Source organism: Gavialis gangeticus, unplaced genomic scaffold (assembly GCF_001723915.1).
Source record: "Gavialis gangeticus isolate Ggan-Ray unplaced genomic scaffold, GavGan_comp1, whole genome shotgun sequence".
Classification (NCBI taxonomy): Eukaryota; Metazoa; Chordata; order Crocodylia; family Gavialidae; genus Gavialis; species Gavialis gangeticus.
The window spans coordinates 109,893,837-109,906,476 of record NW_017729025.1 but is presented as its reverse complement, the minus strand read 5'-3'; the positions used below and the strand labels follow the sequence as shown (position 1 = coordinate 109,906,476).

The window sequence follows — 12,640 nt, the reverse complement described above, 5'->3', positions numbered from 1 at the left end:
CCAATCCGATCACTGTCCGCCCTGTAGGCTGTGCCTTCTGAAATGCGCAGTTTGGAGTCAAGGCCAAAGAACGAACCACTCTCCCATATCCAGCCTTTGCCGTCGCTGGGGGAAAAGTGCATTCTTATCATGTGGTAACAAAAAGAAGATAAAATCCCACTGGAGGAAAAGCAATTTTATTTTCTGCCTTGATGTAAACTCTACCCCCCCAATGGTATACTACACAAATGAAAAATATACCACTTTTGCTAGCGAAGACACAACCTGAGATTGTACTATACTAGGAAAACAGAGACCTCTGATTTTCCCTTGGTGCTAGGAAAGATGGAAGTTATGATCAAGACCAGTGGTGCTCAACCTCCAGCCCAGAAGCCAGATCCAGCCCTTGGAGCTAGGTTCTCTGGCCTGTGGGGTTCCAGTGAACACTGTCACTACTCCCCTGTCACCAAATTTCAAGTCCTGTGGGCCAAATGACATGGACCTGCGTGTGAGGCTAGGAACACAGGTACAATCCAGTATGTGGGTTGGTGACTGATCCGGCGTTCAGGGCCAGGGCCAATGACTGATCCAACAGGTGGGGTCAAGGATGGTGGCCAGTCTGTCCCAACACTGCCATAAGGAAGTCAATTGTTATCACCAGCCTCCTCACAAAGACTTGTCTGAAGCCAGAGTGAGTCAGTGGTAAAGTCAAAAATCACCCTACAGTCTGTCCTCTGCACTACAGTCTCTCCCAAACTCCAAAGCCATTACGAGCAATAAAAGCAGGGTCTGCAGACCAGCAGTTTTAGGTGCATATTCCCTGTAGTCAAAGCAACTCAATGCCTGCCTCTTAAACATGTGAATCTTCTGGACAATAATGTCCTAGAATAAAAGTGTGCTTCATAGTACATGATGAAATGCCAGGAAGTCGTTACTACATTCTGATTAGCTTAGAGGACCGAGAGAGGGGTTCATTCCATTATAATTGAATCCTGGCCATGACCTCCTCCAAAACTGCTAAAAATACTAACCATACCAAAGACCTCCCTGTGTAGTCATATTGGGTATGCCTTCACTGTAGTTAGTTCATTACCTATAATTAGGTATCTACTCTATTTGCAATTTCACATTTTTTGTGGAAATCACAAAAAGGAGGTTTCCACGAACCCTGCAGAAAGGCTAGCCCCGTTATTTTGGTGTGGAATCACTAGGAAAAAAAGAACTTACTAAAAATAAAATACTCAGAGCCAGCAGTCCTCAGGGCTGCTGCAGCCCAGCCTTTCAGCCTGCTATGGGGTAGGGGGAGGGGAAGCCACTGGCATGAAGGAGAGTAGCAAAGATGGTGGCTGCCCCCCTATCCCTTGCTGCTGATTGGCCAAGAGGGCTGCCCATTGTGTGGCTGGCCCCACCCTTCTCCACCAATCAGCAGCAAGGGGTGAGGCTACTGGGGCCCCTTGGCCAGTCAGTGGTGGGGCTGGGGGGGAGGCTGCCACAAAAGGGCTGTGAAAATGGTGCTGTGCACCACAAGCAACCTACAATTTTTGTTTTGCTTTAGCACAATTTAGTTAGATCCTTACCTATAATTGGTTTACTCCCCTCAAGTTAGCTTGGCCCCAGTAGAGAAGCCAGACTGAGAACTAGCATGCGAGTCACTGTGTGTAATGCTAAGATTCTGGGGAGTATAGCCCCTGGTTCATAATGCTCCAATTAGATGGGCTACTGAATTAAATCTTTTTAAATGAATGGTGGGAAAATGAATCTGTCTTGTCCAGGAGGGAATTCTGTGAAAGTACTGGAAGACTAGTGGTCCACTACAGTATCTATGCTATAGTAATGTTACATTAGCAGCTAATAAATGTGCTAATTCAAGTGTTAGCCTCTGATGGACCAGCCAATTTGCATGAAAAGCACAACCACAATTGAGTTAAGGGTTTGAGTGTGTTGATGGAACTCAAGATATATAACCCTAAATTATAACCCTTCCTATGTGTTCTCCAGTTGTGTGTGTATAGGACCAAGGGTTATGTCCAGTATTCCCCATCCCAAGGTGAACACAGAACTGTAAGAGATGGGTTGGGAAGTATGTGGAGTCTTGGTTTCATCTTCACAGCACACCAGCCAGAAGACCTGAACTGTTACAAACAGGGAAGAAAACTGCTTCTTGAAACTCTGCAATAAATTATTTCCCAATAGAGAAGAGGGGACGGGGACAGGAGAAGGGTAGAAATCTTGGATCTCACAATCCTTCTCAGGACACTTCTTGATGTGGCGCTACCATGCACCACTCTGACTGAACAGGGCTAAGGCTAAGGACTCATTCATAATGGCCTCTCCAATGAATAAGAGGAATTTGGTACAACTGAAATTCCAAGATACAACCATAGTGTATACAGGTAGTCCTCGACTTGCAACATTTTGAGTTACAACACTTTGCACTTACAACGTTTATAAATTAACACCCTGTTTCAACTTTATGATGTCAGTTTTGACTTTACTATGCTTGATCTGATGCAAAGCCACACCAGCAAAAAAGTTTGCTGTGTCTCTCATCTTCCTGGAGAACATCTGTCCAAACTTCCTTAGACACTTTCTTTAAGAAAGCAGACAAGACTCTAGAAAAACCTGTAGCCAAGAATCCTGAGAAGACTCCAGCCAAAAACCCTTCAAAAAGTCCAACCAAGAGCCTTTCAAAAAGTCCAGTGAAGTCACCTCAAAAAAGTCTTTCCAAATCAATAGGATGGCTATTTACAATATAAATACATTAATGTAGCTATATTACTCATCTATAATTGATCAAGTACAAAATTCTGTGATATTTTTGGTGAAAATAGGGTATTGGGCCTTGGTTCAGGAACCAATCCCCCATTTATAACGTTGTTTCTTATGAGAAAATTGGTTCCGAGTTGCAACGTTTCAACTTACGATGTGGTTTTCAGGAACCAATTATGTCATAAGTCCGAGGACTGCCTGTACTGTATATTGAAGGAGGGTGATTGTGCCCAAAAGCTTGCAAAGAACTTTTTTTCCAACTACCCAGTTGTTCTAATAAAAGACAGCATGTCTACCCGAAGAACCTTGCCAACCATACAGTATGCACTTAGTCTTATAATGCATATATCACAGGGTAATGCTATTCAGCCACTAAAACCTGACAACTGACAAATCATCAGTAGTTCTCACTGGAGGTTCTAAATTACATGATTACTAGGAGTGTGTGAAGCAGGCCCTACTCAATTTAGATTTGGATTTGGCCCGAATCAGGGACAGTGATTTGATTTGTTGATTTGGATCACTGTCCCTGATTCGATTTGGCCAAGTCCGAGTCTGAAGATTGGATGCTGATTTGGAAAATCAGTGATTCAGACATAGACACAGCTTTAAATGTTTCTTCTGCATACCTTGAGGTACCAGCACGGCTCATGAATGCTGTGATGCTGGGGTGAATGGAGCATCCCACAGGAGTGCAGGGGGCCCCCCCATGTGCTCGGTGGTGTACTTGGAAGTACTTCTGGTCCACTTCCGGGTCTGCCAGGCAGTGCACTGGGGCCCCCCCTCCCATACCCTCCTGGCTCAGCGATCAGCTGCAGGGGACCCCAGATGCCCCCCAGACCAAGGAAGTACCAGTTGCTGAGCCAGGGGGCTATGAACAATGGGATAACAGAGTGGGATATGTGGTATATTCCACATGTCCCACATGCATATGTGGGATAACAGGACAGAGTGGAGCCAGGGGGCATTTGAGGTGGTAGGAACAATGTCTAAAGGACAGTGAGAGGCACTCTGGGGCCATGGTGGAATGAGTATCTGGGGGACCCATGTGTGGGATTGCAGGAAGCAGTTCAGTCCATGCCAGGCTGGAGGGATGCAGGGTAACCTCTGTACACCCCCAGCATCAGATACCTGCCCCACTCTAGCACTGGCAGTCAGGGTCCCACCCCTCCCACCTCCCCAAACAACACATTGTATCCCCCTCTAAGCCCTTAGCATATTACTGAAACTTCCAGTTTCTTTTTGATTGGAGAAAAATGTGTATTGTGTTATGCCAAATGCAACATACCACCTAAACCCCTGCCCTCCTTTTCAAGACCCTAGATCAGGGGCAGGCAATTATTTCAGGTGGAGGGCCGCTTACCCAGTTTTGGCAAGCTGTTGAGAGCTGCATGGGTAGCCCCGCCCCTTGACAGGTGCCCCACCCCCTGGTCACCATCTTGGGACCAATGTCCTGGGACCAACGTCCCAGGGCCAGCACCAGTGGGGCCCAGAACAGGGTGCAAGGTGGTAGGGGGCTGTGGAGCCGGCCTCGGCTGCATTAGCAGGGAGGGGAGGAGCTAGACCGGCTCCATAGAGCCCCTGCCAGCCAGGACCCTGTACTCCTGCTGCCCTGCTCTGGGCCCTGCTGGCACTGGCCCTGGGACACCAGTGTGGGCCCTGTGCTCCCATGCCCATTCACTCCCAGTGCCCCCCAGCCCCGCGGCACAGGCTGGGAACAACACACAGCCCCAAACCCGTGCTGATCAGCAGGGAAGGAGCTGGTGCGGAGCATAGGGAAAAGTGGCCCCTCAGCCACACTCACTGCTGTAGCCGCTTGCAGCCCACACAGGGCTGTCCTGAGCAGGCACAGGCAGCCCCTTGCAGGCTGAGAGCGACTGCAGCTTGGGGCACCGGCCACAGGGCAGGGCCGCTTTTCCCCCACTCAGCATCAGTTTGTAACCCACCCCCGCTGTCAGCCTGGGCCCTGCGCAGCTCCTGACTTGCCCGGCAGGGCTGTGGCATGGTGACAGCAGCTGCTTGGAGTGGAAGGAAGCGGCACCCCCACTTGCCACACCAAGCAGTGTTTGCTGCTGCTGCCCACCTGGAGCTCTTGGGCTGGGCAGCACAGAGGCAAAAGTGGCAGTCTCACCGCAGCATACCATGGCGTGAACTCTGCATGGGCAGCAGCAGCAAACACTGCCCGGCACAGCAAGTGGGGGGGCCACAGCTGCTCCCGCTGTGGAGCAGCCCCAACAGGTGAACCCGGAGTAGGCACAGGGCCCAGGCTGGCAGCATGGATGAGTTACAAGCTGGTGCTGAGCCTGGGGGTGAAAAGCAGCTCCTCCCCTACTCCATGGCCAGTACCTCGTATGCTGCAGCAAGGAGCGCTGGCCATGGGGACACACTCAGCACCAACTCATCCCCTGCCCTCCCCCCTCCTCCTTACCTGTGCTTCCTGTGCTGGGAGTCCCAGGCCAGAAGCCCCTGCTGGGGCTTCCAGCTGGGGGGGCAGGGCTGGAGGGCCCTGCTGTTGCAGGAACACACCAGGGCTTCCCCTGGGTCCTACTGCCCCTGGTTCCTGTCATCTTTGACAGGAATCAGGGACAGATAAATTTTAATTTTCAAAATTTTTTTAGGAGCCCCATGGGCCAGATAGAATGGCCTCATGGGCTGGATCCAACCCATAGGCCATATTTTACCCACCCCTGCCCTAGATACACCCATGGTTAGAGCTGATTACATGGGCAGCCCAACTTTCACCTGTGGACACCTTAAGGTCTTAGTTCTACCTTCAAAATCCCTTGGTTCTAGACTTATTTGGACTTATTCTAGAGTTATTTTAAACACATTATTAAATGCTCTATAACCTATACACAGAACACAGGACAGACATCTGGGTCCCATTTCTCCTACAGCAGGAATCTGGAGCAAGTGAAACATTAAGTTTCCCCTTTATTTTATATACAATGTGTCAGTGAAGTATGAGGGAATCCCAAAGAATTGTGTTGCTGGTCTTCTCCAAAATCCTAAAGCCAGCCAAGTATATATTTGTGTGATCATAATGAATAGCAAGGGAAGAGGGAATAATATTCTCAGTGAAAAGTAACCTGAAACAATTTTTCACAGACTCACTTAAAAATGCTAAGGAAGTAGTGAAAGTGTAATATGTTGCAATGTAGTCTGCTGAATTATACCCTTCATTAGGATGCAGAACAAATCTTTTCCTCCTGGCAAAACAGACTGAGAAACAGAAGAAAAATGGAAATCGGATCTGAGCAATAAATTCCCCATTCAGCATGAGATCCCTGCATTTACTGCTGAACTTGAGTTTGTTTGGTTTTGTTTGAAACAAAAGTGACAGGAAACTTCAGAGCAAAAAGAGATCAGAGTCCCTTCCATTTTTGGTCAGCAGACCCTGGAAGAACTACAGAGTCAGAATGCCCAGTCCCAGAATGAAATAGTACACAGAAAGAGCATGTTGCTAGTTGGTCTTAAAAAAAAGTTGTCACTTTTCTATAGGCCACCATAGGAGAACAAACTCAACTATGCAACGTTAGAAAAGGCTCCAACTATTTGTGGTGCAATAGGGTAATGATGTGCAAAAAAACTATCAAGCTGTAAAGCACCATCGATATCAGGAAGAGTCTGAGTCATTTGTCTATGCATGAGCAACAGAATTAGAATTGGTTTATTAGTGTTTCTCTATTCTGAACCACTCAAAGATTAATTGATGTTCTGTCCCTAGATATAGTGGGGAGCAAGTCTGCATCAATAAGGTAGGTGAAGATAACCAGATCTCTGCTAAATCTAATGTCTAAGAAACTTTACAGGTAGCATGAAAATTAAGATAGAGTATGCAAAAAAGTTGCGTCTGTCAGTATGAAGCAAGGGTATATTTGTTAAGGTCAATGGATTTACAGTGTAAATGCAGTATGAGATAGGAATGAGGCAACAGGTATAGTTAATAGGAATTAGGTTTGTTTACCTGATCATTATAATACTGCTCAAAGACATAATCAGAGGCAGAAATCAGGGCTAGATGCAGAAATTACAGATAAACTGGTATAAGTGATTAGAAACCAGTTCAAACCTGTAACACAACAGTTCAGTGCACATAAACCACTTTCAAAATGGCTGAAACGTGGATGGATGTAGTATCAGATTATATTTAGTTTAAAACGGTTTATTGGACTTCTGTTTCAGATCCCCTCCAGATTCAAATTAACTCAGTCCCCCAGCATCCCAGGATGCTTTACATATCCCCTGCAAACCCTCCTCACAGGGTGGGCAGAAGACTAGCCTTGGCCCAAGGTGTCTGCTCCAGCCTAGCAGGAAGGCATGCAGTGGCTCACCAGCTTCCAGCTTGGGCCACTGCAGGCATATGGCTGTATTTCTGGAATCAAAAGTGAATGTCTGTTCACTTGCTTATTGATTCAAACTATGCAGCTTAAACTAACCAGTGAAGATTGAATCAATTCAGCCTCAAGCTTTTTTGACCGACGCTACTTAGCCTGGGAGATTCATAGATTCACAGACTGTAAGGCTGAAAGGGACCTCAGAAGATCATTGGGTCCAGCTCCCTGCACCAGGCAGGAAAGACAACTGGGGTCAGGTGACCCCATCAAGGTAACTGTCCAATCTCCTCTTGAAAGTTTCCAAGGTAGGTGATTACATCACCTCTGGAGAGAGCTTATTCTACAGTATGGACACCTGTTGAGCCTGAAATAGTCTTCCAGGAGTTTGTGGCAATTACTCCTAGTTTTCCCCCTGGGTGTACTCCCCTGATGTAGTGGTAAGCTGCTACCAAGTCCCCTCTCAGCCTTCTCTTTTTCAGGTTGAAAAGTCCCAGTTCCCTCAGCCTATCCACATATGGCTTGCCATACAAATCTCTGATCATACAGGTGACCCTTCTCTGGACTCTCTCAAGCTTTACCATGCCCTTGTTAAGACACATTAATCATACTTAGATGTGTTCACTGTACATAGATGTGCTCATTGTGCTTAAGGTACAGTAAAAAAATTTAAAAAATCACCTATACTCCTCTGTTAGTTGTCATTTTATTATTTCAGTTTATACGATAAAAAAAATTTAAGAGAGTAACAACAATAGAATCAGATTTGTCCTGATTAAGAAGATATCCCATTTAAATACATGGTTTCATCAAAACATTGCTAAACATTATACCTATGTATAAGCTGCAATCCAGCTATCTCAGTTGAAGCATTTAAGTCAATGTATTAACCCCTATAATTGTAAATGGAAAGGCATTTTCCTGTCTGCAACTGTATGAGACCGAAGAGAACACTGTATGTAAGCAATCCAGGGCATTTAATCACTTTCTTAATACCTCAAATTGTAACTGACAGAGCAATTCTTTATGTGCAATAAAGAATAATATGGCATTGGCATAGCAAGGGCCTAGATGATGTAATACAATGCAACTTTTCCCATTCTGATTTCCAGTGATTATATTCTAGTCCCTTTTAAATGGATTAGGCTGTGGCTCTGTGAGATCATCTCTCAACCTCCTTTTCTCAAAAGAATGCAGGTCTAATTTCTGTAAGTAAAATCTCTGTTATCAGTCTAGTCACCTTCTGTGGCACCCCATAAAATGTTAAAAGGCCCTAGTTTTCCTCTTACTGAGCACACTTGCATGAGATGCTGACTGAGCAGTAGCCTGATACTACCGTGTGGTAGTGTCACATGACAAAAACCATGACAAGACATTACTGCACAGTAGTATCAGGCTACTGTGCAGTATCGTTATAAAAAAGGTGCTCACTAGCACTACTGAGCAGTAAATTGGGTCCTGCACATTTATTTACACAAGTACTAAATAAATGTGCAGTAACCACTGTGCAGTAGCATCTCATGTAGACACAGCCACTGGGTGCATCTACATGTGCACTTTACTATGGAGTAGACTAATTAGCCCCACAGTGAAGCATCACAGTCTACATGTGCACTGGTATTAGAGTGCAGTAAACTAATTAACTCTACCATAAGACAATACTGTCAGGAATAGTACTGTCTTACAGTGGAGTCATTAAGTGTGATTAAATGCATGTGTAGATGGTGACTTCCGGGTACAAATTGTGCCTGGTCAGCGCAGCCAGCCAGGGCTCTGACCTCCAGATCCTCCCACTTGATGCTGTCACTTGGAGCCTGGGGGCGACCCCCAGTGCCCTCTGATCCAGGGCTGCTCCGTCCTGGCTTAAATTGCTGCTGTCCTAGGTGTCCCCATGGCCAGCGCTCCTTGCTGCAGCATACGAGGTACTGGCCATGGAGTAGGGGAGGAGCTGCTTAAACGCTGTGCCCAGGAGCAGCTGCCTCCAGCTCAAACTGCTCCAAAGTTTATTGTGTTGCATTAATACCATGTGTAGATACACTCACTCATTCCTATTTTACACTGAAGTAAATCCAGTGACTCAAGTAGGATTACTACTGATTTACTCCAATAAAACTAAGAAGATCAGTACAACAATTCCTGAACTGTTCATTCCATTCTCCAACGGCAAGGTCACTAGAGACATTTTACACAGATTTAAAGCTGTTTCCCCCCACACACATTCTGATGGAAACAATCTCATATCTGCAATATCTGGTAGGCAAAAATCTTCATGAAAAGATGTATAATTTGGCCTTCATGTAACTCTTGAACCACAATGCTGTTAGGAAACTACATGATGCAATTTTAAAAGAATTATACCCGCAGATATTTTTTCCAGATTGTCATGTTACCGTTAAAAATAAATTGAACTTAATTTTCTGCTTTTTTCCCCTCATGTGCCTTGCTGGAATGTATTAGTATACATTTTGGCAATAATAAAAGAAAGATCTTTAAAATATTTCTCTGAAGACACTTTGAACAGAGCTTTTGCCATGATGCTTTCTCACTAAGTTGTATGGAATTCATGCCTGCGGGGAAAATATTAACTCTGCTGCATATTATGGAAAGGGAATGAATTGTCTTCTGAAAAAGTTATTCCCCTACATAAGCTACACTAGACATGACAGAATACTCAGCATTTTATCCATCCTTCATATATTAAATTAAAGGATCCCTGTCAAGTTAAAATCATATTCTCTGTGTGTTTGCACATGTAATTCATTCTTCTCATAACTATTGCTAAACACGTCTGTGATTGGTTAAATCAAATAGCAGTCTGATATCTATTATTTGCCACTTGATAGTCTGCCTGTTTTGCTCTGTGCATTTGAATGGTTCTGTCTGTATGCTGAAATTAGATAAGAAAACACTTTCTTGCCTCTTACTCTACTATGGAGCTGGCCAAAAATCAAGGTTTTCAGTTTGTTGATAATTCCACTGTTTTGCAATTTGTTTTTGGCCCAAATCAGGTGGGAAGCAAGTTACTTTGAAATTTTCAGTGCACAAGAAGCTCCCCAGCCCCTGAAGAAGATGAAAAATGTCAGTGAAATTGGCATTTTGTCAATTTCACCATTAAAGGCAAGATTGTTAATTTCACTGAGCAACTAACTACAAAATACTTTCACAGTCCCTGACCCCTAAACAGACCCACCAAAGGGCTGCCTGGCAACCAGAGGCTTAGAACTTCCAGCATCCTCAAATCTGAAGAAGATACACCAGGAATCCAAGCAGGTCTCCATGCTTTAGGTTCTACAAACAAGTTTGTTGGACCTGAGATATTTCAAACAAAAATCTTCGGCAATCAACAAACTGGGCTTTTTCACTTCACTTCATCAAAACATTTATGACAAGTCTTATTTTAGTGTTTTGTAGGATAAAGCTAATCATCGGAATGAAATATTTATGGAATTATAAAATCTTACCATCCCTCACCTCTGTTTACTCCAAGGAAAAACATAATCTTTACTATGATTCAAGTTCAATGGATGTAATTAAAGTTATGGGAGGAACTCAGTCCTAAAGAATTTTATGGTATCTGAAAGGTGAGCAAAGGTGTAAAATGATGTGTCAGAGGTTATGGTGGCTGTGCAGGTATGCAATGGAAAGCTTTGTGGGTAAAAATGATGGTTAGTTACACTTGTTTTCAGTACTGACATTATAATTTAAGCTTCCTATCTTGAGCCAAACACCTCTGCTGTGGAAATCTACTGGAGTTAATGATGTTTTACCAGCAATAAAACTGGCCCACTGATTTTGGATACCAGATATTAAAGAATTATAACTGATGTAGAAGATGCAGTATTTTTATCATGTATTGAACAACGCTTATTCCTCCTATCCTACAACAAAGGCAGAGCAGTTTAATCAAGCATAAAGGATAAAAAAAGCCAAAAATCCCACAGAATGCCACATTTCCCTAAGAAGATATCAATTATAAACCTGACCCTGCAAATTTAACATTTTCACTTATATTGTAGATGCCAGACATTTGATTTGATCTCAGTTAAATCAACTTATTTTGATATTTGCTCAGTACGGTAAAGCAAATGCTCCATTGTTTGAATAGGGGTCTAAGTGAGACCTTCCACATGTATAGGGTCACAAGCTACTGTTTATTTGATCTTCTTGATACTCATTCTCTCTGTCACCCAGTAAGTTCTCATTTGCTAAAGCTATGGTATCAACACCTGGACACTGCTGAAGTAGGTTGTATTTGAAGACAAGTAAGGATTCTGATCCATAGGATGGAAAATGGTTGTTCAATGCATGTCTCATTATAAGGCTACTCTGTAATTAAATTCCCCATGCACTGTTCTCCCTCTTCTATAAATATTCTCTTTATACAGTAACATAAAAACCTCAGGTTCCTTTATAATAAATTTAATGGATAGCAAGTAGTGAGCCTATAAACAAAAGCCATAAGTAGCTCACTGCTTCCTATGTTCCCATAATCAGCCTAAACATAGTCAATTGTTAAGGCTCTATATATTCATCTAAGTCAATGAAAGGACAGGAATTCTACTGACAGATACACAAACATATATACAATGCCTGTACTCACAGCTTTCACAGCGATTCCCAGTATAACCAGCCAAACAGGCACACTTATAGGCACCAGCTTTATCTAGAATACATGTTCCATCATGTAAACATGGGGATGAAGAACAAGCTGCAAAAAAGGAGCAAAAATACTCATGGTCTCTCACAGGGCAGGGTTCTTATCTACAAATGGCTTTCTGTATTACCTTCCACAATGATATTTTAGGGCCTCCCAAGTAAATTAGATATACAGGTTGAGGTCCCTAATGGACTTCAAGGTGTCCTCTGATTTTCTTTCTTACCTGCTGAAAGGAAGATCTTCTTAGGCTGTGGAACTCCTTCCTTGTTGACTTCTGCCTCCTGCCTCCCATCACTTCTTTCTAGGTATGGTGAGATAGTGGAAAAGCTTTATTGAAGAAAATGAACTTCCAGCAAGCCCTGAAGGTGGTGAGACTGGTACAACCCAAAGTTCCCCATGAGTTCATTCTAGATCTTAAACCCCCTCTACCTGAGTCGCTTGAACTTTTGTTTCTCACATACATCACCCTAGGTTTCTGAGGTGTACAGTTCCAGAGGAGTGTAGTTATGTTTTTGGATACTGGCTGGAAATGATAGTCCTGTGCCTGACCTTTCATGAACTTTTACAGTCAGGCTTATGGTAACTAAACTGGCAAGGGAATAAGACCAACCAAGCGGCCCACTCTCACACTACACTGCTCTAATGACAGCATTGGTCTCAGGCAGGGATTGTCACCTGGAGGTACTTGGAAAGGAGTTAGGGGGTATGCATGGGCAGGCAGGGAGGGAGCATTACTGCCCACCACCCCACGCTGTCACCTCCCAGGAGCAGGGCTGGGGGAAGGCAAGGGCAGTGGCTCCCCTCTGTGGGCTGCACAGCATTGCCTGGCTGGCCAGACATGGGGGGAGAGGGGCAGATGGGACCTCGCAAACAGCAGTCACTGCCGCCATCGGCCACCTCA

General features: G+C 44.4%; 1 protein-coding gene and 1 long non-coding RNA gene across 5 annotated transcripts in view; one reads left to right on the top strand and one right to left on the bottom strand.

Moving 5' to 3' along the window:
- Positions 1-12,640, bottom strand: part of PAMR1 (peptidase domain containing associated with muscle regeneration 1) — a 108,906-nt gene that overhangs the window by 35,509 nt on the left and 60,757 nt on the right. For all 4 annotated transcript variants that reach the window (XM_019519389.1, XM_019519390.1, XM_019519392.1 and 1 more), the window contains exons 6-7: positions 11,963-12,040; positions 11,683-11,790 (exon numbers count right to left, since the gene is read on the bottom strand). In XM_019519389.1, coding sequence (XP_019374934.1) covers positions 11,683-11,790; positions 11,963-12,040 — 186 coding nt within the window. The remainder of the gene's footprint in view (positions 1-11,682; positions 11,791-11,962; positions 12,041-12,640) is intronic.
- LOC109298957 overlaps positions 1,838-12,640 on the top strand; it is a 22,942-nt gene continuing 12,139 nt past the window's right edge. Inside the window, exon 1 of the long non-coding RNA XR_002097731.1 lies at positions 1,838-1,848. This is a non-coding gene — a long non-coding RNA (uncharacterized LOC109298957). The remainder of the gene's footprint in view (positions 1,849-12,640) is intronic.